This window comes from Archocentrus centrarchus, chromosome 9 (genome assembly GCF_007364275.1).
Source record: "Archocentrus centrarchus isolate MPI-CPG fArcCen1 chromosome 9, fArcCen1, whole genome shotgun sequence".
NCBI classification, from domain to species: domain Eukaryota; kingdom Metazoa; phylum Chordata; class Actinopteri; order Cichliformes; family Cichlidae; genus Archocentrus; species Archocentrus centrarchus.
Genome location: NC_044354.1, coordinates 13,701,718 through 13,725,391, shown reverse-complemented (window position 1 = coordinate 13,725,391; position 23,674 = coordinate 13,701,718). Strand labels below are relative to the sequence as shown.

Here is a 23,674-nt window from a genome sequence, read left to right as displayed (position 1 = left end):
ACAGCTGTGTAAAAACAGCTGGTTAAACGGAGAACGAACTTTTTCTCCTTTTTGTGGTTTAATTTTAAATCTTTAATTCAAAATAAGCTGTTAAAACAAGCGTAACACATTTCAACATCAAGGAATACAGCTGAGCTAATGATTAATTTCCAACTATAACAAGTGAGACATTAATGTTGAATAAAACTATCCAGTTATGAAGCTTAACTTTAATTTCAGGAGTTTGCTTATCACAGGAGCACTTCCACCCTTCGTTGGTCTGTGTAGCAGACTGGTGGGAAAATAAACAAGATTTTGAAGTTTAACCGAGCGTGACCAGGATGGAGACCTGTCAGTCAGCAGCTTCGTACCGTCTTGATCGTGACGCCAAGGTGACGGAGAAAACGCAAGGAGGAGGGGTATGTCTCTATATTAATCCGAGATACTGCAGTTCTGTGACTCTGAGAGAGCAAATCTGCACTCCTGATGTGGAACTTCTATCTGTATCCCTGCGCCCTTTTTATTTGCCCCATGAGTTTCCCCAGCTTTTTATCACAGTTGTGTATATTCACCCAAAGGCCAGTGCGTCTTCTGCCTGTAAGACTATCGCTGATGTTGTGCAGAAGCTTCAGTCTATCTCGCCTGATACTCCAAACTTTGTGCTGCGTTATTTTAACCATGTTTCCTTTAAAAAGACATTTCCTGACTTCACCCAGTATGTAACATGTTGCACCAGGTGGGATAAGATTCTTGACCTGTGTTATGTGAAGGAGCATACAAATCTTTTTCTTTACCTCCTGTCGACATGAGCACCATACCAGGGTCCAAAAAAACCACCTTAGCAAAGCATTTTTGCACATTTAAAGCTAGGATAGCAATATGGTCGGGGAAGGGAGGGGGCAGGAGGGGATGCAGACGGAGACGAAAGGGTCAGGGCATTGTGGAGCCAGATGCCAGCTCCTAGCCAAAACAGTTCGCTGATAGTGATGGAAGTTCATCAGCGGCCGAGGTACACCAGATCCAGCTTCACAAATCACAGAGAGGGCTGAGGGGGAGAGCAACCGTCACACATAGCCCTGGAGAGATATGATTGCCAGCCCAAGGCCAGCTAGGGAGCCGAATTCCTGATAATGCAGATGTTGTTTTTGGAACAGGCTGCTTGTTTTTTTCCAACAGCCTTCAGTCTCACTGGGGAACCCATTCAGTAATCCAATATTCCACATTCATTAGTTACCGTCCTCACCGTGCAGAACCGAACTTTATCTCCAGATCGAACCCCTCTCGCCTGCGAGCACGTTCTCAGCTGGGCTACTCACCAGCTTTACGGCTCAGGTCCAACAGGCTTTGAGTCTGAGTTTGTACGGCCCTGGACAGCCCATCTACCTGGGTCGGCAGCCTCTGCAGATGTCGAACTGCCGCCCAGATTTTCTTGATTTCCCGGTAAATCAGGTATCCTCCGAGCCCAAACAGAAAAGATACCGCTACCAAATAGCCAAATATGTAGACGTCTTCCACATCTTCAACCTCGAGGGCTGAGAAGCACACAGGTCTCCACGAGCTCCAAGAATCGATGACGTATCCAACCGGATCTGTTCCACTCGGACACGCAGGCTCCCCTTTCCCTGATCTCATAGTGGAAAAAATTCGATCAATGGTGTTGAGGGCCCAGTTTGCCAGATCCATGTTGCTCTCAATCTTATTCTTATTCGGACAGTGTGTAAGAGATGCTCTCACAGCAAGCAGCAAGCAGGAGAGATAGGGAGGGCAGGGAGAGAGAAATAGAATGCGACCGTCTCCGTCAAGAGCAAGATAGGATGCTGCAGTGATGCGGACGCTGCACCGGTCTGTCGTGGTGAAGAGGGAGCTTAGTGTAAAAGCGAAGCTCTCGATTTACTGGTCGATCTACGTTACTACCCTCACCTATGGTCACGAGCTTTGGGTAGTGACCGAAAGAATGCGAATCGCGAATACAAGCGGCAGAAATGAGTTTCCTTCGAAGGGTGGCTGGCCTCTCCCTTAGAGATAAGGTGAGGAGTGCAGCCATCCAGGAGGGGCTCATGGTAGAGCCGCTGCTCCTCCACATCGAAAGGAGCCAGTTGAGGTGGCTCGGGCATCTGATTAGAATGCCTCCTGGCTGCCTCTTGGGTGAGGTGTTCCGGGCATGTCCTACCGGGAGGAGGCCCCGTGGTAGACCCAGGACACGCTGGAGAGATTATATCTCTCGGCTAGCCTGGGAACGCCTTGGGGTCCCTCCGGATGAGCTGGAGGAGGTGGCTGGGGAGAGGGAAGCCTGGGCTTCTCTGCTTAGGCTCCTGCCCCCGCGACCCGGCCCCGGATAAGTGGAAGAGAATGGATGGATGGATGGATGGATGGATGGATAGATGGATGGATCTCAAAAAAAAAAAAAAAAACAGATAAAACACCATGTTAAAATATAACATTACCATATTAAAAGAAAAAGAATAAAAATAAAGTCAACAGAAAGTCTGGTTAAACATAAAAGTTTTCAACTGTTTTAAAAGATGCCACAGAGTCATCTAAACAGAGATGGAGTGGTAAACAGTTCCAGAGCTTTGGCAGCACTGCCTGAAAAGCCCCCGTAGTCCTTGGTCTTGTATGTGGGAGAACTAAAAGATTTCGATTTTGTTGTGTGTGAGAGAGTATTGATTTATGTAAAATTGATCCAGGCATTTAAAAACAATTTTTAAAAATACAAAAAAGATCGGATTTGTATTGGTATCAGCAATATCCAAATGTAAAATATTGGTATCGTATCGGACATAAAAAAGTGGTATTGTTCTATCCCTAATTTTAACCACTTGCTGTGTTTTTTACTATGTTTTATGTCTCAACATGTGTTGTTTTTTATTCCATTTGTTCTTATATGTGGTGTTTGTTTTTAACATGTTTTGTCTTAGTCTTTTAATCATGTCTGTATTGTTATAAACGACTCACTGTACTGCACAATAAATTTACCTCTCGGGTACAAATAAAGTAACTTGACTTGACTTGACTTGACTTGACTTGACTTGACGGATGTGTAAGCAGCTATTGCAAAGACCTAAATCCTTAGGTGGTATGGCCCTTCCTAAACTTAGATTCTACTATAGGGCAGATAATCTTAAAATATTACAGTTTTGGCTTCACCCAAATTTAGGTGCTTCCACCTCAATTTGGCTATCAGTGGAGGCCAATACTTGCCGACCGGTATCTCTGTCAGCTCTGGTTCATTCCCCTGCCACTGACTTTTATACGAAGAATATAACTGTTAAGACATCTTTGAAAATTTGGAAACAATTCAGACTTTTTTTTTTCAGTCATATTCGTTGCAGGCCCCAATAACATCAAACCATGTCTTTTCCCCATCTCTAGTAGATGGCGCTTTCACCGTTTTGTCCAACTTAGATATCAGATCATTTAATGATTTGTATATGAATAATGTCTTTGCTTCCTTTGAGCAATTATCCAAAGAATTTTCCCTCCCAAAGCAACCTTTTTTTTTATATACTTGCAGATTCGTAGCTTTGTCAGTAACAGATTTCCTTGCTTTCCTGCTGAGCCCCCAGTTTCTTCTTTAGACTCTTTTTTTAGACTAGTCCCATCTTTGAAGGGTATGATGTCATACATTTATTTTCAGATTTACTCTTTAGATCCGACTCTTGTGACTCCTCTCAGGAGGCTATGGGAGGAAGACTTAAATGAGCAGATAACTGACAATATGTGGAGTAAAGCACTTAGAAAACTGCATGAATCTTCTATTTGTGCTAAGCAGGCATTTGTTCAGTGTAAAGTAGTACATCGTGCACACCTAATGAAAGCTAGGTTGTCAAAAATGTTTCCATATGTGGACCCTGCCTGTGACCGCTGTGGTCTGACGTCCGCAACCCATGCTCACACGATGTGGTCTTGTCCTAACCTAAGTTCATACTGGGGAGAGATATTTGACTCGCTACCTAAGACTGCCGGGAAACAAATTATGCTTGCTGCTAGTATCGCAACATTTGGGGTACCCCCTCCTTACATACACCGGTCTACTTTCACAGTCTTTGTCTGCTTATTGGCCCAACGCCTAATTCTAGCAAAATGGAAATCTTCATCACATACCCACTGGGTCAGAGAAGTCCTTTACTTTGCTAAATTGGAGAAAATAAGATTTATATTAATGGGCAGAGAGAATAAATTGAGTGCAATCACAATACTTTGGGAATAATGTGGGATTGTTTCTATGATCATGTAGGGAGACTTGTTCTAGCTGATGTTCCGGATTGATGCAAATCACATTGTAATGTTGAAACAACAGGCAACCTGAAAAAGTATTATTTATTTCATTCTATTTGTTTGTTTTTGTTTTCCTGAGGGTATTTGCTTTGCTCCTGAGTTTGTTTTATTTGTTTTCTGTTATGTGTTGTTTTTTCTGTTTGTTATGCCAGATTTGAATATTTATGATACTTCTTCTGATATGTTTACATGTTGGTTATTTTCTTGTAAAAAATAATAAAAGTTGTTGGAAAAAAAAATATAGTGACTTTTTCCAGTGACATTGACAACTTCTGGAGAGTTGTGGAGATAGACCGGAAATCTGAAATCCTCTGCTTTCACCATGTTTGAGTCCATTGGTTCAGGTTGGAGTTCAGGGGCCTGATGGCTTGTGGAATGAAGCAGTTGCACACTATGGTTGTGTTTGTGCAAAGGCTATGGGTATCTCCTCCCGGATGGCAAGAGAATAATAATTCCATGTGATGGGTTACTTAAAGTTTTTTGTGAGAGATAGGAGAGTCTCAAATTTTTGTCAAACTGTCACGAAACAGGAGATTGTGTTTTAATTTAGCCATGGGTACTGACTATAGAACAACTTTACACCACTGGAAATTTTTTAAGGACTTTTGTGGTCGTACTGAATACTGTATACCTTTGTCTGGATTTTAAAATAATTCCTCATTCTGTTTATTGATAATACAGACAGCTCCAACACTGAGTCATTGCCGTGGTCATTTAAAACACACACAGAATCACTTAGTTATCACAGAGATTTGTTGATCTGGGCAGGTAACCAAGAAAGTTAAGCATCTGCCCTACTTTCTGTGTGTTCTCTGGAGTGACGAATCACGTATCTCCAACTTGTAATCTGATGGATGAGTCTGGGTTTGGCAGTTGCCTGGAAAACGGTACTTGTCTGACTGCATTGTGCCAAGTGTAATGTTTGTTGGAGTCAGGATTATAGTGTGGGGTTGTTTTTCAGGAGTTTGGCTCCACCCTTTAGTTCCAGTGAAAGGAACCTATAGGCCCCGTTTACACGACGTCTCCAGTTGAAATGGTGCTGTTTTGATATGTTTGGGCCTCCCATTCACATGAGAAACTGTCTAGTTTTGATGCGTTTTGGCCTCCACTTTACACGAGAACGGAGCATAAAGGGGAGTGTAAACAATGTTTGTCTGCGTGTATCAGAGTCCGTTGTATGTGCTTGTGTGTCTATCTGTTAAGGCAGCTACAGTGTTTAACACACAGTCCCTTAGATATGACAGAAATGTGTTGATCTGGGCACATAGCCAAGAACGTTAAGTATCTGCCCTACTTTCTGTGTGTTCTCTGGAGTGAGGAATCATGCCTCTCTATCTCACAATCTGATGCATGAGTCTGGGTTTGGTGGTTGACAGTACAATGGTACTTGTCTGACTGCATTGTGCCAAGTGTAAAGTTTAGTGGAGGCGGGATTATGGTGTGGGGTTGTTTTTCAGGAGTTTGGCTCCACCCCTTAGTACCACTGAAAGGAACTCTTAGGCCCCATTTACATGACGTTTCCAATTTAAATGGTGTCGTTTTGATGCATTTGGGCCTCCCCTTTACATGAGAACAGAGTGAAAATGATACAAATTGGAAACAGCCTCCAGAGTAGGGTGTTTCTGAAACACTCTGGCCTCCGTGTCCACGTAAACGGTTGAAAACGAAGCTTTTTGGAAATGGGGGGCACTCACATATGTGCACTATGGTTGCGACTGCCACAGTTTTCCCAGTGTTTGTCCGTGTGTATCAGAGTCCTTTGTATGTGCTTGTGTGTGTTCAAGTCTATCGGTTAAGGCAGCTGCTGTGTTTATTTAACACACACACACCTACTTTCTATGTGTTCTCTGGAGTGACGAATCACACCTCTCCATCTCACAATCTTATGAACAAGTCTGGGTTTGGTGGTTGCCAGTACAATGGTACTTGTCTAACTGCATTGTGCCAAGTGTAAACTTTAGTGGAGGCGGGATTATGGTGTGGGGTTGTTTTTCGGGACTTTGGGTAACCCCTTAGTACGAAGCTGAAGTTGGTTTCCGATTGCAGCTTCCGATTCGGGAAATGGCTAAAGGGCCATTCCACTTAATTTTTCGATACCTTCAGCATCTTTAATCTGCTCTAGTTAAAAATCTACAACACCTACACACTTCAAACCTGGACTAGATTATTCTAAACTGATAGTAGAATAATTTAAACCAAGTGTGTGATTTGTGAAACCTTTATCTGATTTGTGAAACTTCAATAAAGGGCGATTTCAGCAACTTTTTTCCATCTGGATCACATTAGAACTGCTCCAGCTCCAAAACTACAACACCTACACACTTCAAACCTGGATTAGATTATACTAAACTGATAGCAGAATCATTTAAACTGTGTGTGATTTGTGAAACTTTTATCTGATTTGTGAAACTTCAGTAAAGGGTGATTTCAGCACCTTTTTTGCATCTGGATCACACTAGAACTGCCCCAGCTCCAAAACTACAACACCTACACATTTCAAACCTGGACTAGATTATGCTATTGTACTGGCTAAATAATTAGAGCACAATGAAAAGAAAAGTCAAAATAGGCAAGTGTGTGTTAGTATGATAAGTCCTAGTTAAAACCATAAACATGCCAAACTTCAAACTTGTAAACTACTTTTATTTCAGAGCTTTTCTTTGAGTTTAATGATTTGATCGTCTCTCTATTTCTGCTCGTAGTTGCATGAGAAGCTCTCCTCTCTCTCACTGCAAAAAAGGCATTAAATTATGAATCATTTGAATTCTTTTTCTGTTTCTTATACATGATTATTTTTAGATTGTCATATTGCATCAGTCATTTTAATTCTCTTACCTCTCCTCCACTTGGCCATGTTCAATTTGTTCCACTGCCTCAGCCCTGGTTAGTGCTCTGGTGTTTTCCAGTGCATTTATGAATGCCTGCGTTACATCCAAAAATGTAATGGTAAAAACTGTTTTATAAAAATACAAATATTTACTTTACATTCTAATAAAGGTTACAAAGGGTTTACGCTAACATGTTTCATTATTTCAGACCCTGCTTCACCTCACCTATTTCTGCCTATCTTTGTTGTGACCAGTGGACTTTCAAACAACAGATTTCTTTTGAAAAATGTTTTTGTTGCACTACTGGTCTTTTCATAAGTCAATGAGCATGACGAACAGGTGCTAATGACCTCATTATTTTACTCAGGTGTGTTAAAGCAGAGATACATTTAAAAGTTGCAGGACACCAGCCCTGGAGCCCTGGATTTGAACACCCCCCCCAACCTAAAGGAAGCCTTACAGTACCTTAAAAAAAGGTCAATTAAACCTAATAATACATACATTGACAGTAGTAATCAAACAAGCCAGTAAAGTTCAGATTATGATTCACACTTGTTCCAAGCAGTTTCTTTATCTGAGGAAACCCAGCAGATAGCATCCAGTCATGGATGTGCAACATTCACTCTTTGTTCAGCATGGAGCCACAGTGGACAATGATTTGCATTTGTCTTTAACTTTGCAGCAAACCCTTATAGCAAGCAAGCATGTAGCGACAACGGAGAGCAAACACTTCTTTTAACCTGGAACAACCTTCCCATCGTCAGTGTGAACAGCCATCTACCATGCCCAACTGGGGGTTTAAGCAGATAAACGACACTGAAAAAGAAGCACTTATGTAGGAGTACTTTCTGTGTTAAAGAAGAGCAAAAAGTTAATACCAGAAGAAAGAGATCATGAAGTTGTTGGAAGCATTATCCCAGTTGGTATCAGAGATAAAAAGAACACAAGACCAAATCTTGCTACACTGAAGATGAAAAAAATTAGAGAAAACAGAAAGTTAAATGTGGAAATAACAGCAAAATAATGGAAATTTCAGAGAAGGAGGAATTCAGTTGTCGTGTGGTCCAGATGGGAAAAAAGTGCTGAAATGGCCCTTTATTGAAGTTTCACAAATCACATAAAGGTTTCACAAATCACACACTTTGTTTTAAATACTCTGCTATTAGTGCAGAATAATCTAGTCCAGGTTTGAAGTGTGTAGGTGTTGTAGATTTGGAGCTGGGGCAGTTCTAGTGTGATCCAGATGGAAAAAAAGTGCTGAAATGTGCATTTATTGAAGTTTCACAACTCAGATCAAGGTTTCACAAATCACACACTTGGTTTTAAATACTCTACTATTAGTGCAGAATAATCTAATCCAGGTTTGAAGTGTGTAGGGGTTGTAGATTTTTAACTAGAGCAGATTAAAGATGCTGAAGGTAGCAAAAAATTAAGTGGAATGGCCCTTTAGCCATTTCCCGAATCGGAAGCTGCAATCGGAAACCAACTTCAGCTTCGTCCCCTTAGTACCACTGAAAGGAATTCTTAATGCTTCAGCATACCAAGACATTTTGGACCATTTCATGCTCCCAACTTTGTGGGAACAGTTTTGAGATGGCCCGTTCTTTTTCCAACATGACTCCACACCAGTGCACAAAGGAAGATCCTTAAAGATATGGATGAGTGAGTTTGGTGTGGAAGAACTTGACTGGACTGCACAGAGTCCTGACCTCAGCCCCTCAGAATACCTTTGGGATGAACTACTGTAGACCGAAGACTGCAAGCCAGACCTTCTTGTCCAATATCAGTGTCTGACCTCACAAATGCAAGCCTTCTAGAAGAAGGGTGAAAAATTCCCATAAATTCTCTTAAACCTTGTGGAACGCCTTCCCAGGAGAGCTGAAGCTGTTATACCTGCAAAGGGTGGGATCTCATCATATCTAAACCTATGGATTAAGAATGAACTCAAGTTCATATGCGTGTGAAGAATGATGAGTGAATACTTTTGGTAATTTAGTGTAAATTTGATGTATTACACCTCTTGAGAATAGAGAATTAGTAAGTTTCAGCTAATATACCATCCTGTTTCCTGTTGTTCATGTCTCTGACATCTGTTTCCTTATGCACATGTCTCCCCCTATAGGACTGGCTGGTGCTAGCCCCAACACACAGAAAACCTTATCTATATATTATCCTTAGCTTTTGGAACTGAGTGTACATAATCAGGAAACTTCTGGCCCTAGGCCTTGTGACTCAGGAGAGGCTCCATATGCCTAAATATCCTTTCTCAGCAAAACAGCAAAAACATACAGAAATTACATACATGTTGTGCACCAGATACCACAGTTTAACCCTTATGCCCTCCTTGGGCATTTTTGTAAATTTTTTTTTCAACTTTTTTTTTTCATTTGGTAATCATTTTGGCTGTGTTGCAGCTAGTGGTATGATTTTTTGCAGGGAATCTTTTTCATTAAACCTTTGAAATCTAATGTCTTTTACTCTTACATGTCATTCATACTCTTGTGGTGCATTTTGCGCCCTCTAGACACCTTTGTGGCAAAAATGTACATGCACCTTAAAACTGCTATAAAATCATCATACATCAATTTTTTTTGCTTTTTTTTCATAAATCACTTAATCAATTTCAGACCTACTCAAAAATACCAAACAATCAATCATTTACAGAATTTTAACCCTTTAAATGCCAGTTTTATTATGTCAATGACTGCATTTTCTTGCAAAAAAAACACAAAAAATTGATTTTTTTTCATATAACAAATAATAAATGCATGGTGCATTGGTGGTGATTAGTGCCTTGGATATGTCAAAGATTAGCAGCAAAATTGTTTTGATTGCGTTATTATTTTTTATGTAGTGCCAGATTTCAAATTTTGCACCCTCTGGATACCTTTGTGGCAAAAATGTACATGCACAAAATCAGCCATAAAATCCTCATACATCAATATTTTTTGGGGCTTTTTTTTCATACATCACTTAATCAACTTCAGACCTACTCAAAAATACCAAATAATCAATCATTTTTCAGGATTATAACCCTTTAAATGCCAGTTTTATTATGTCAGTGATGCAAAATGGTGCAAAATTTGAGGAGGGCATAAGGGTTAATTAGTTTTAATTTAGTTTTCATTAGTTTTAGTATTAGTTTTAGTTTTTTCATACTCAGGTGTAAGATTCAAGGTGCAAAAGTGATTATTGTGTAATCAAAACTGGACAAAAGATACCATTTAAAAATTGTATTCAACAACCAACTGTTCACAAGACAGCAGCATTGCAGGTTAAATGTGTGTAATATTAAGGACACACATGAACATCAACAGGAAGAGACATAAAGAAAAACAAACTCCAAAGCCCAATTAACTCTACAGGAAACTTCAGCGTCAGTGCAGTAGATTTACAGCACCTCCATGTGGTTTATAACATCAGAATGCAGCGAATGTTTGACAAAAACAAACTGAACTCTTTGAAGGAATCAAAGCTCAAATCTAGCTGCATCCTGATGTTATCCACCACATGAAGCTGGTTCTATTTTGAAGCTGCTCACAGAGCTAGTTTGGTTAGATGCTAACTAATTAGACTTCAGCACTAGGTCTTTGTGGCCTCTAAACACAACAAGTGGCTGATGTAATGTTAATCTTGTGTGACCTAGATTGTGTGTGTTTACTTTGTGATCCAATGCCGGTGTTTTACATGCAATGTCGGCTGGGACTTTTTACCCTCTTTGGGTTTCCGTAGACACCTTCTGCATGGTTCTCAGGTGGACTTTGATGTTGGTGGTTTTTTCTGCTTGGGAAGTGCTCTGCACATTTTTCATCATCAACAACAAGACGCTCGCTTCTATCTGTCTCGCTATCGTCCTCAAAGAAATGCCATATAGGGCTTGGCAGTGGTCTGCAGAGAAAGCAGTAATTATTTTTTGAACCTCTTAGTACCGGTGAAAGGAACTCTTAGGCCCAGTATGCACGACAGCGTTTCCAGTGTAAATGGTGTCCTTTTGATGGGTTTTGGCCTCCCATTTACATGAAAAACTGTGTTGTCCTGATATGTTTCGGCATCCCATTTACACAAGAATGGAGTGAGAACAATACTTTTTGGAAATGGGCTCTGTTTCTAAAATGCTCCGGCATCTGTCTCCATGTAAATGGATGAAAACGATGCTTTTTAGAAATGGGGGCACATGTGCACTATGGTTTGGACGGCCACAGTTTTCCGTGCACTACCACACACAACCGCTGCCATTACTGCACACGTGCAGATGAACACGCCTCCACACACTTGCAGCACTCCTGGCTTAAAGAGTGGAAAAAAATTATTTCATATCAATCCGCAAGGCTTTTAAATAAAATAAAAACAAAGATAATTTTATCTAATTTCAGTTTGTTTTAGTTAGTTTTGTAAACCCACAATATAGTTTTAGTTAGTTATTTTTTCCTTTTAATTATTGTTATTTATTTCAGTGAACGAATATGTTTTTTCAATTTCAGTTTTCATTATTTTGTAATAACCTTGGAGCCAAGGCAGAGGCATGTGATCAGTGCTGTTTATTTTGTAGCCAGGTGGAATAGGAAGTGATAACCAAGCCTGGCAAAGCATCATTATCATTCAAGCTGGCAATGCTAAGTCTTGCGAGAATGCAGAACTTGCGAGATTTTAGATCAAGAAGGAAGACCAGAGAAAAGTCCCATGTGCCATCATGGAGGGTGCCAAACAGTGCTTCCAACTTAGTGACTTTGTCACTAGATTTGGCGACTTTTCAGACCACCCTGGTGGCTATTTTTTTTTTCAAAAAGCGACTAGCAACAAATTTAGCGATGATTTTCTGGTGATGTCAGTGACTTTTGGAGAGTCTTGGAGATAGACCGCAAATCTGAAATCCTCTGCTGTTGCCATGTTTTGTGTCCATAAGCCTTTGCACTGCATATCTTCATACGTTTTGGCATCACCTGGGCCTCGCTTCAGAACCAAGGGGGACCCAAGCCCCCCCCCCCAGAATTTGCTTCAAGGCAGAAGGGGAACCAACACCCCAACACCCCACCTCCACTTCCCAGCCTTTAGCAACTTTTGAGACAGCCAACAGCGAGTTTTCTTACACAAATGTTGGCAATGATGACTCAGATAAAGGTGGAGGGTTGAGGCAGTGTGTCACAGTACAGGTTGACTACCGAAGACAAAGCAAGTCACCAACTATTTTCTTGTGTTATGAATGTGAAGTGCTGCGTACTGCTTTACTGTAAAGCACACTGTCAATACACTAACTTCCAGACACAGCTGAGTTTTTTTTTCTGTAACTTTGTAAATGTATTTATGTCACGGCTAGGCTGTGGGGCTGGCAGGGGTGGACCCAAATCCAAGACACATGAGACAAAACTAAATTATGAGGCAGCTTTAATACTGAAATCTTCTCACAGAATACAAAACACAAAATCCTAATCTCAACCAAGGCTGTACAAAAGGTAAAATAACAAGCCTGGAAGCAAAAAGGAAAAACACTAAACAGGGGAACAAACTGCAAGGGGGATCCAGCTGGAGGGGTCACAGCTTGAGACAAAAAAAAAGACCAGAACAGGAAAACATCAAACATCATATATATATGTATATATATATACATATATAATTAGGGGTGGGACTCGATTAAAAAAATGAATCTAATTAATTAATCAAAATTAATTGCATTTTAATCACATTTAAATATTTATGAGAAATATTAATTTAAGTTTGGTTGATGAATGAATCAGTATCCATAAGCTTAAACTTAAATAAAATTTTGTTTATTTTCCCACCAATCTACTACACAGACTGGAAGTGCTCCTGTGATAAACAAACTCCTGAAATTAAAGTTAAGCATCATAACTGGATAGTTTTAGTCAATATTAATGTCTCACTTAATATAGTTGGAAATTAAAATGAATATTCTGCCTAAGTACATTTATCTATTTCAATGCCTTCCAATAAATGTCCCCAAGAACTTTTTTCAAAGACCTTAATAAAACCATGATTCCTTTTATATGGTGAAAGAAGAACCCTAGGGTCAAACTAACGTCGTTACAGGCTCCATACTCAAAAGGAGGACTTAATCTTCCTAACTTCAGAAATTATTATCTTGCCTCTCAATTTCATCCAATATGGGTTTGGCTGCATGCAGAAAATTGTGAAGTTAGATGGCTATCAATAGAACAACATGAGTTGTACCCTATATATTTAAAGAATGTTCCTTTCATAGGGGGGAAAAAAGGCTTGGCCACATTGACAAACAATCCAATAATTTTGAATACCTTCACGGCTTGGCATGAATCTCACTCACTCTTAGATATAAACATCTCTTTTCTCAGAAGAACACCTTTGTGGGGCAATCCCAATCTCTCAGCATATTACTGACTCAGTTTTACGTAGTTGGATGGACAGGAAAATTCAAAGAATAGCTGATTTATATATTAATGACACTTTAGCTAGCTTCCAGCAATTGAATAAGAAATTTAACCTTACTAAGAATAGTTTCTTTAAATTTTTGCAAATTAGGGAATGGATTAAAGAGAATCCTAGTGTAATATTTCCAGCCATTCCAGATGAAACTCACTTTGAATTTCAATTATGCAATAAACTATGTAATTCCTCAAAAAAAAGACTTCCTCCATATATGGAATAATTATTTAATGGAAAATTACCATAAGACAACTACAAAACAAAAATGGGAAACAGACCTTGGATGCGAATATGAGGAGACTTACTGGAGTCGTTTACTGGAACAGGTTCAGACGGTACTAATATCCACAAATCATAGACAGATTCAATTTTATATATCATAGGACATACTACACACTTTACAGACCAAATAAAATTGACAGCAAAATCTCCCCTAAACGTCAGCGATGCACATGACTGATGGTGAACTTTTACGTACGCTGTGGAGCTGTCCAACTATAGAAGAATTTTGGAGGCGGGTTATTGATATAACTTCAAAGGTCTTAGGCAATCAGATTGAATTGGATCCAAAAATATGGATCCTAGGAGACACAGCCTCCACAGTGTAAACTATTATAAGATACACTTGCAAGTACTGCAGCTAAAAAATGCATCCTGATTAACTGGAAATCGAAAAAGTTGCCATCAGTAAAACAATGGGCTGACAAGCTGATTTCTTATTGCAAACCTGAAAAGATTTTGTATAATGTCAGAGGACATCAGGCAAATTTTGAGAAGATTTGGGCCCCCTTTATAGACAGTCTACCCTTTCTAGATTTAACTGATAAGGCTGTGATATGAACCCTCTAGGACTAGCTTCAAAGTAACCCATTAATTTACATTTCATGGTATTCCCTCGCTGATTCTTGTGTTGTATATACAAATATTTGAACATGTATTGATGGATATAGGTCTAAAATGTGCATGTAAATGTTTAGGAACAGAAATGCTTGGAATCTGAGAGTCTTGTGGGGGTTGGGAGGAGAATGAGGGGAGGAGAGAGTAAAAAAAAAAAAGATGAAGGGAGTTGTTGTACATCAGGGCTCTTCAACTCCAGGCCTCGAGAGCCGGTGTCCTGCAGGTTTTAGATGTGTCTCTGCTTCAACACACCTGAGTCAAATATAGAAGTCATTAGCAGGACTCTGGAGAACTTGACTGCATACTGAGGAGGTAATTCAGCCATTTGATTCAGGTGTGTTGGATTAGGGACACATCTAAAACCTGCAGGACACCGGCGCTCGAGGCCTGGAGTTGAAGAGCCCTGTTGTACATGATATATATGATTTTGTTTTATTGTTGGTATTGTTTTGCTCTGTGGTGGAATGTTGCTGTTTTGCTTTATAATACCTGTAAACATTTACCATGTGAAAGCTTAAAAAAGAAATCTTTAAAAAAAAAAAAAAATTGACATATCTCACTTTGCAGGTCCTCTTCCAGAGCCTCACATTATGGCCAGTGGGGAGAAACTGAAAGATACACGTCCACATCCAGGGATATGCAAGTTGCTGCATGGATTTGAAGGGGATGAGGAGCTTATCCTCTCAATGAGACAGAGACTTGATCATTTTTATCATGACATCTACATGGCTGTCTTCTTAAGCTGAAAACCCTGAGGAATTTAGTTTAATGTTGAAATGTAATTGATATACTTTTCATAAATACATTTTCCCTTCCAATGCAAAATGGATCTCAATTGTGTATGTACTAATATATGTATATATATATATCTATATATATATATGTATATATATATATTTTTTTTTTTAACCATCATTGCTCCATGTACAGTGTTTAATATAATTATTAAATGTTTACAAGAAACTACCACAAACCTTGTTTCTTTGTTCCACAAGGGAAGCTTTAATTTGAGCATTTTTTTCTCCTCCACGTGCTCTATTGCCAGATGTGTAAAATGTACAAAAATATGCAATTTAAATGTAAAAGATGTACATATGCATATCACTCAAGCTATTTACAAAACATTTTACAGAATTCTTCACAATATCAATTCATTCATTAATACCTATAAAAATTTTTAAAAAGCACAGGATAGATGTACCCACATCTATGGATAGATGGACCCACTTCTGCTATTAAGGTCAGGTAACTATACCATCACTGAGAACACCTGATAGTGACCTGGAGGCCCACCAGTGGCCTGCACCCCAGCATCAGGGTGTTTCAGTTGCCCTTAGGAGGAAGTGGATTCAAGACCTGTATCTGCTCCAAGAAGGAGGCACTTGGGGAAGGCCCACGCATTCCCCCTCCACACAGAAATCAGAGAGAGACTGCAGGGAGACACATAAACATGTTTCACCTACCCAGATCAGCATGTAATTCAGTGTGCCTTAGTCCAGATGTGGCGTGCACCACCAGCAGATAGAAGAAGTAACTTAATTCAACGATAAGGAGTTGTTCCTGCCTTCTGTCCTGTCATTGAAAACCTGTATGACAGCACCATCTCCTGGTCTGCATAGGGAATATTAAGCTGTGATTTTCGCAGTTGGAAAACAACCAAACAAAACAAAGTAAAACAAATAAACAAACAAAAAACCTGCTTTATATCATAATCTCCTGCATCATCATAAAATTCACTCAGACAGATCAATCGTCTCATGTTTATTTATTGGGAACACAAAGGCTTAAACTTAAACTGTGTATAAACAAAAGCATGAACCCAAAGTCATTTAAAAATACACAAGTTTATCTTATTTCATTATCAAGGAAAGGCTAAAGCAACAAATATAACAAATCATTCATGATATTAAAAAATCTTCATAAAGACCTTCTTTTTTGTCTTACCAGTGCAGGTGTCAGTACGTTATGCATATTCCTTCAATAACAAGTTTTAAAATAGTTAAACAGTGCAGCATTTTAAACCTCTCTCAGCAAGATTCACATTTGCTCATTCTGTCTTTAATTGCTTTAGAGTGGGGTGACTGTAATCTTAGTAAGCAAACTAATGGGGACTAACTAATCATAGTCTACAGGCAGCATTTTCAAAATGATTTTATTTCAGTGTTTTGAGGCTGTTGTGTGTCTGTGGACATCTTACACTTTAAATACCAGATGCCCATTGAAGTAGCTGTCACTACTGATGATATTGCCACCCTGGTTTATAACCAGCCAGACCTTGTCACCCTTGCTAAGTTGAACATTAATGCTGCCACTGGCAATCAGGTAACCAGTATGCTTTGTGGTGTATGCGTGCAGAACAAGCTGTCCGTTTTTCAGCAGATCCACAGTGGCAGCATTCTTGTTGATTGTGAGGCTGAAGTCAAACTCATAAACACCCGGCTGATCACATGTAAACTGCCCATTCTTAGTGTTATAGCTGCTCTGTCCATTGTAGATTAAGTCACGGAAAATGATCGGTGAGAGAGCTTTGGGGGAGCTGCTGCCGAGTTTCACTGAGAAAGCAGCTTTCTGTTGGTTGTCGGGAGGTCCAGGAGGGCCAGGAGGTCCACGGGGGCCAGCAGGTCCAGCAGGGCCAGCAGGGCCAGCAGGGCCAGGTAGTCCTGTTGGTGAAAAAAGACATGAGTATTATGACTTCGAAAGAACTTTTCCACTGCAGTATAAGTTAAAGTTAATATATGAACTTGTATGGACAATAGAACAAAAAGTGATGGATTTACCTTGAGGTCCTGAAGGTCCACGTGGGCCTTATGATTAAAAACAAAACAAAAGAAAGATTAAAAATTTGTATGTTCAAAATGTTTATATTAACATGAGCTAGAGTTACAGGAAGCAGTAGAGTTACCTGGCGCTGGTTGTGGTACTGGGACTTGTGCTAAGGAAATGAAAGGGGAATCATTATTTCTCAAATAATCCAATACCAGCACTGACTTTATGGAGTCTAACATGTCGGAAACAATTTCAGAACTTACCCCCCTCCTTCCATGGACTGAGGTCAAAGGCGGGGATATTATGGCACTGGGTGTAGCCAGCCTCTCGAGGCCGGTACAGGAAAGGTTTTTCAGGGACTTCAGTGATACCAGTGTTATCACAGATTATACGGGCAAGTGATACGTTCCTCAGTGAGCTCTTCTGAGCCTCAGTGAAGACTCCTTCATTCTCCCACCAAAGTCTGAAATGGGACAGTGTTTTTAAAGTTTAAAGACTGAATGTAACAGTGTGGCTAACACAGATCTCTGAACCTCAGCAGTGTTGGCTGTGTAATCTCCTGTGTGCTTACCTGTCTCCCTGGCGAATCCTTTGGAACTGATTTGTAATCAGGCAAGCAAACAGGGGTCCCACTCTTCCTCCATGGACAAATGGCTCTGATACGCCTCCCAGCCACACATCAATGTTGTCAGGGGTGCCATAAAGATCCAGCAGCTCCATCGCCAGATCTGTGTTGTTCAGCACTGCAGCCAACTCATTAAGATTTTGTGGCTGTGACAGTCCACAGAACTTGCGCCACTGGTTGTAACCTTAAAAGGATCAATACAGTTTAGCAGAGTTAATCTTCTGTGCATGCTCAGTACAGCCCTTAGATATGTAAGCAAACTTAATCCTGTTAATCAGTCAGTAAATCAGTCAAAATGTATTTGTATAGCAGCTTGCATACAAGTTAGTGGAGTTCAAAATGTTCAACTGATGACTGACATGAGAAATAAAAAAAGAATAAAAATTTTAAAAATGTCAATGACAAAAATATTATATCAAATAAAATAAAGAATATTTAGATAATAAATTAAATAATTCTAAAACAATAATAGAAAAAAAATTCAAAAATGAAGTTATGCCAGACAAAAACAGATTAAAAAGTACAAAATATTCAACAATCAACAATCTCCAATCACTGAATGAAATAATATATGCAATGCTAGTTAATAGGTCAAAAGAATTATATATATATATATATATATATATATATATATATATATATATATATATATATATATATATATATATATATGCTTTATAGTTTATCTACAGTACTTGTGTTTTATTTCATTTTTTCTGTAACATGTTTTTCTGTGACATACACACACACACACACACACACACACACATATATATATATATATATATATATATATATATATATATATATATATATATAAATGAAATAAAATACAAGTACTGTAGATAAACTATAAAGCATACTCAATCAAACAGCAGACTAAAGAGGTAAGTTTACATTTAAAGACTGCAATAATTGTAGATGCTCTCAGATCATTTAACAGACTAGTCCATGTAAAAGCAGCCTCCCCAAAGCTTTTTGTCAAGCAAGCAGATTTGTTCCAGAAGAGGGGCATAAAAGTTATTTAAAAAAAAAAGTAATAAAAGTGCTAAAGCAAAACTATGAAGTGTTTTAAAAACATGAAAAAGGATTTTAAAATCAAGCTGACATTGTGTCAGTGTAGGTACTTTAAAACAGGTCCTAATAACAAGCCTTTGAGAAGACTTCTAATTCAGTTGGTTGACATAGCATGGTGAATCAGTAGGTCCTGTTCTAGGACTGTTTTATTGGGAGACACAGAAATGCTGATGATAACTAAGTTCTGATGCCAATGTCTACTTTTAATGAAGAAGTCTTTGTGCTATGATTTGGCCAAAAAGCAAATAGAAAAAAGCATTTCAAATTTAGTGGTTAATTAAACTCCTAAAATGTATTAACTGAATACGTATCGATTTTTAGAAAATGTTACTTGTCGATTGGATAACAATATGGTATCCATGTTATTTTTCTGTAAGGATGTCATTACAAGTTCTAGACCTGAATTATATGTACAAAGATTAAATAAATACCAGGGAGTCCATGGTCTCTTCCTCTCTGCATGTTCAGCGAACCCAGATCCAGAGCCAGCCTAGCACTGAATTTAAACAGCCTGTCCCTCAGCTCATCACTCATCATGTGCTGCTGAGTCCCCAGCTTAGCTGGACTGCCCACCAGTCCTCTTAAGATAGGGTCCATACCACCTGACAAACACATAATTTAATTTCATTTTTAAAACTTCATTCACTCTGTCTATGATGGGACTAAGAAGATGAAGGTGTAGGTGCTACCTTCAAAGATGACCCTCCATGGTGCACTGAAGGATTTGTGCAGCAGTGGGCTGGGGTACTGAGGGTGCTCCTGGTACGTCTCATTAAGACGGAAAATGAAAGGCTGAACCATTAGGTGAGCAAAACGGTAAGCAGCTGTGGCAAACACGTTGGCGATGCTGGGATCCACGCTGTTATTATAACCGGGGTAGGTGGACAGATGGCTGGAAATGAAGTCTGGGCCTACAATGTGGAGTAAGTAGTCTCTGTATGTGATCACCTGAAAGACAAAAATAAACTCATCACCTCAATAAACATTTTAATTATGTATAATTAAGATACTTCACGCTCCTCTCTAACCTGCATATATGCACCCACGATCTTGCGGGCCTCCTGGTAGAGTCTCTCTCCATTCCACTGTGGATTGAGGAGGACCAGAGCGCGTGCCAGTCGGTTGTGCTCACGCAGCAGGAGTGTGTGCAGAGAGGTCAGTGCAATGTTCTCATTTGAGCGGTCATCACCTTAAAAATCACATAAAAAAAATCAAACTCCTGTCAGCTCTGTGCAATGCTTAGACTCAACTGAAGACTTTAGAAATGTGAATGTCACAAAATTTGAACGTACTCACCAGCGACAAAGCAGGGCACCTCCTGGGCAGTGGTATCATCGGTAATGCGAGCTCGGGTGGCACACGGATTGGTGCTCCCTGTGGCAAAGGGCAGAAGCTCACGGCCGTTGTCGTTAAATTGACTGTTGACTCTCAAAAGACCCTCATCTGTGGAGAGGTCGCGAAGGGAGCGAGCTTTGACATCATCTGAACCGTAGACCTGACCTGCATCAATGAAGGATGTGAGAGTGTTGATCTGCTGACGGACAGTGCTCGCAACGAAGTTAAAGTTATTGTCTCCAGTGCCACAAGCTGGAGCTGAGCGGGTGAAGGGCAAGCATTCGTTTGAATTACTGCCAAACCGGGGGTCACTGCTGGGAATCTGTTTGGATGACAAGAGGCACTCAGTACTCACCCTACATGCATTTGTATGTAAATGTGTCTTTTCCTGAGTAATGCAATGGCACTGACTGGAATGGGGAAGCAGGGGTCTTGGCGCACACAACTCATTTCACAGTCGGTCCTGCCAGTATATGTGGTAATGGACGGAGAGGTAGGGGTGAAGGTTAGGTCGTGGTCAGTGAACTGGGCAAAAATTGTCACCAGGAAAGTGTAGAGTGGGTCGTTCTCCACATCAGAGTTAGCTGTTGCCAAAATGCTGTTGGACACGTCTCTTACCTGTGGATAAGGATGCAGAAAATGAGCACTTTGGTGAGAGGATTTGTGCACATATTTTTTAGAACATTTTGCAACATTACCAGGAAGGATATTATTCTAAAGTGTATTACCAGGGGAAGGACATAACCGTTGACACCAAGCTCAGGGCTCCAGCCTTTAGGTGTAGAAAAACCATTCTCATACACAGGAGGGAGCCAGCGGAGAAAAGGTATGTTGGAGGCCCCCCAGCGGGTGTTTCTCCTAAGTGAGAGGAACAAATACACTATATTCTATGGTTTGAAAGGGACACAGTGTGCAACAAAAGTCATCATCCAAGTCCCAAATAATGGACATCATAATTAGTACCAAATAGGGATTTGACTTGCTCACTCAATGAAAGCTCACTGCGCAGGCAGATATTCTTTTATAACTTGAAAAGTTAGAAATAACTGCCTCACCTGTTGTTGCAGACGCTGCTTGCACTACGATATGCCTGCAAATTTTGAGTCGTCTCACAAGCAGGGATGCGCTGACTTGGAGAGCAGCCTGTCAGACCAATGAGGGTCTGCAGATCTTGATCAGAGAGGAAATCTGAATAAGACAGCCAAGGAATATAAATTAGTTTTAAGGCTACATGTCTGGAAAATGTATAAAATAAATAAGAAGAAACATTTCAGATACACACCTGTGGCATTTACGGAGCGTTTGTGACGCCTTTCAAGATTATCAGTGATCATTTGCAAAGAGGTAGCCAGGTAATCAGCAGAGCGCACAACAATGCGGGAGACTCCTCTGGGCTGCTTCATTAGCCGCACGACATCCTCGTAACGTGCGTCCCTCCTCACACGATCCACGCTCCTGTGACGTGTGGGGAGGTCACTTTTATAAAATCTTTCATTAAGACTATTCTACACTTTGATAGATTTTTGCACTGTGCCTTTTTCAGGGGCTGAACAATGTACAGTAGTTTAAGAGATCTGTGCACTCACTGTTGCCTTGAATACCGATAGGCTGCGTCCACTTTGGCCTTTGCTGCCAGCACAGTTTTTTCAATGTAGCTCCGGCTCAAATGTGCTGAAAAAAGAGAAAATGTTTTGTTTAATTTACTCTTTGATTCAATTTTAATGTCAAGGGACAATGGGACACTACACTTAATCCATGAAAATGTTTGACATAATTACTGCATTTTACACAAATTAAAATGAAGACAGCATAAAAACCATTTATTTCATTTCTTTGTCACCTCATCAATTATGTTGAAAATACATTTTGCAGATGGTAGAAGGATGTGATTATTTAAAATAATTTCAGTGATGAATGGCTCAAAAGACCTTTACAGCTGTCAGAAGACAGATAGTGATAGTAAAACTAGTAAAACTCACCTTCATTCACCTGGCATTGCAAGCACAGGTAGAGGCCTACAGCCAGCAGGCACAGAAACCGATTCATCTCTGCAGAACAAAGACAAATATTTGCCATCACATAGGTACTAACACAAGCATTTTTTTTTTTGTATTTTTTGTAATTTCTTCAAAACATGCAGTTAAAGTATGAATCAAAAACAAACAACTTTAAATAATTGATTGAGTAATGCAAAATAACAAGAGTGTACCTGTGAGAGTAAGGTATTCTTATTCTTTTTTTCTTTTGTGTCCTAGTATCCTGGAGCATCCACCTCGATCTTCCAGCTGCTGTTGGAAGTCTGAGCTGCTCAGAGTCAAGACTCGCTTTTATAGAGCCAAAGGACAAAGGTGTTATTTCACGCAACATCTGTAGAGAGGAATTCTGCTCAGATAAAACATGAATTTTCTCCTTCCTGGTTCCTCTTCTGCAACAGCTTTACTGGAAATGTCTTTTTCCATTGATTAATCATTTTCAATATAATGCAACTTATAGAATGTAATTTTGATTAAATCAGTGAAAGGAAAATCTCACAAATAGTGTTAGAATTTCAATCTATTATTTTTTAATTCATTTGTTCATTTATGCATTTTTGAGCGAATTCTGCACTTAAATTGTGAATATAATGTATCAAATTTGGACTGGACACAGTTTCTTACTTCAATCTTTACACTTAGATTGGGTGTTCTTACAGAACCACAAAAATGTTTGCATATCCCTTCAAAAACTGCAACATTTCTGCTCTGTAATATATAATTTACATATTATCTTTTTGGCAATATAAACTACTTTTAAACCAGTTTATCTAATTTTTATTTTATTTTATGTCATTACAGTCTGCGGTTGTTATCATCTACACAATGCTCAACAAACAAAGGAGCACAACAATGTCACTTTTTTTTTTTTGCACTGTTCTGGTATTTATTTCACAGTATTTTTATTGTTTTGATTATAGGAAACAACAAAATCAAACAAAAAACAACAAGTCCACATGTTCGTTTGTCACACAGGGGCTTCAACATTTTCCAGCTGAAAGTCTTATAACAAAGTTTTACCTTCCCCAATGCCACTACAAGGTGGCGCCTAAAGAATTGCTAAAAGGACAGACACAAACTTTAGAAAAGTTAAAAAAGCAAAAAAGAAAAAAGGAAAGAAGGGGGGGGGAAGATGGGGCATAGATGTGAACAAGTTAATTCTACCCCAAAGAATTTGCATCGAATGCCAGGAAAGGTTGCCGTTGCCATATCTTTTGAAACTTTTCAGCTGGATTTTGAACTGTACTTCTTATTGTTCCTAACTGGAGGAAAGTACCCAACGTGAATGTTTTGGGGCTGTGGGGGCTTTCCAATTAGAAAGAATTAATCGACGTGCTAGTAATGTAGAAAATGCTATCATTTGAGATTGACTTTTGGAGATCTTGCTGTTAGTATGCACTACCCCAAATATGGCAGTGATAGGGTCTGGATCAATCTTC

General features: G+C 39.5%; 1 protein-coding gene across 1 annotated transcript in view; it reads right to left on the bottom strand.

The window, feature by feature from the left end:
- Positions 1-22,496, bottom strand: part of LOC115785864 (eosinophil peroxidase-like) — a 72,467-nt gene extending 49,971 nt beyond the window's left edge. Inside the window, exons 1-16 of the mRNA XM_030737777.1 lie at positions 22,412-22,496; positions 22,182-22,250; positions 21,789-21,873; positions 21,485-21,657; positions 21,258-21,390; positions 20,931-21,060; positions 20,614-20,820; positions 20,164-20,524; positions 19,896-20,056; positions 19,557-19,815; positions 19,299-19,469; positions 17,737-17,974; positions 17,429-17,628; positions 17,302-17,331; positions 17,177-17,203; positions 16,727-17,059 (exon numbers count right to left, since the gene is read on the bottom strand). Coding sequence (XP_030593637.1) covers positions 16,727-17,059; positions 17,177-17,203; positions 17,302-17,331; positions 17,429-17,628; positions 17,737-17,974; positions 19,299-19,469; positions 19,557-19,815; positions 19,896-20,056; positions 20,164-20,524; positions 20,614-20,820; positions 20,931-21,060; positions 21,258-21,390; positions 21,485-21,657; positions 21,789-21,873; positions 22,182-22,248 — 2,575 coding nt within the window. The 5' untranslated portion in view covers positions 22,249-22,250; positions 22,412-22,496. The remainder of the gene's footprint in view (positions 1-16,726; positions 17,060-17,176; positions 17,204-17,301; positions 17,332-17,428; positions 17,629-17,736; positions 17,975-19,298; positions 19,470-19,556; positions 19,816-19,895; positions 20,057-20,163; positions 20,525-20,613; positions 20,821-20,930; positions 21,061-21,257; positions 21,391-21,484; positions 21,658-21,788; positions 21,874-22,181; positions 22,251-22,411) is intronic.
- Between the last annotated feature and the right edge of the window lie 1,178 nt (positions 22,497-23,674).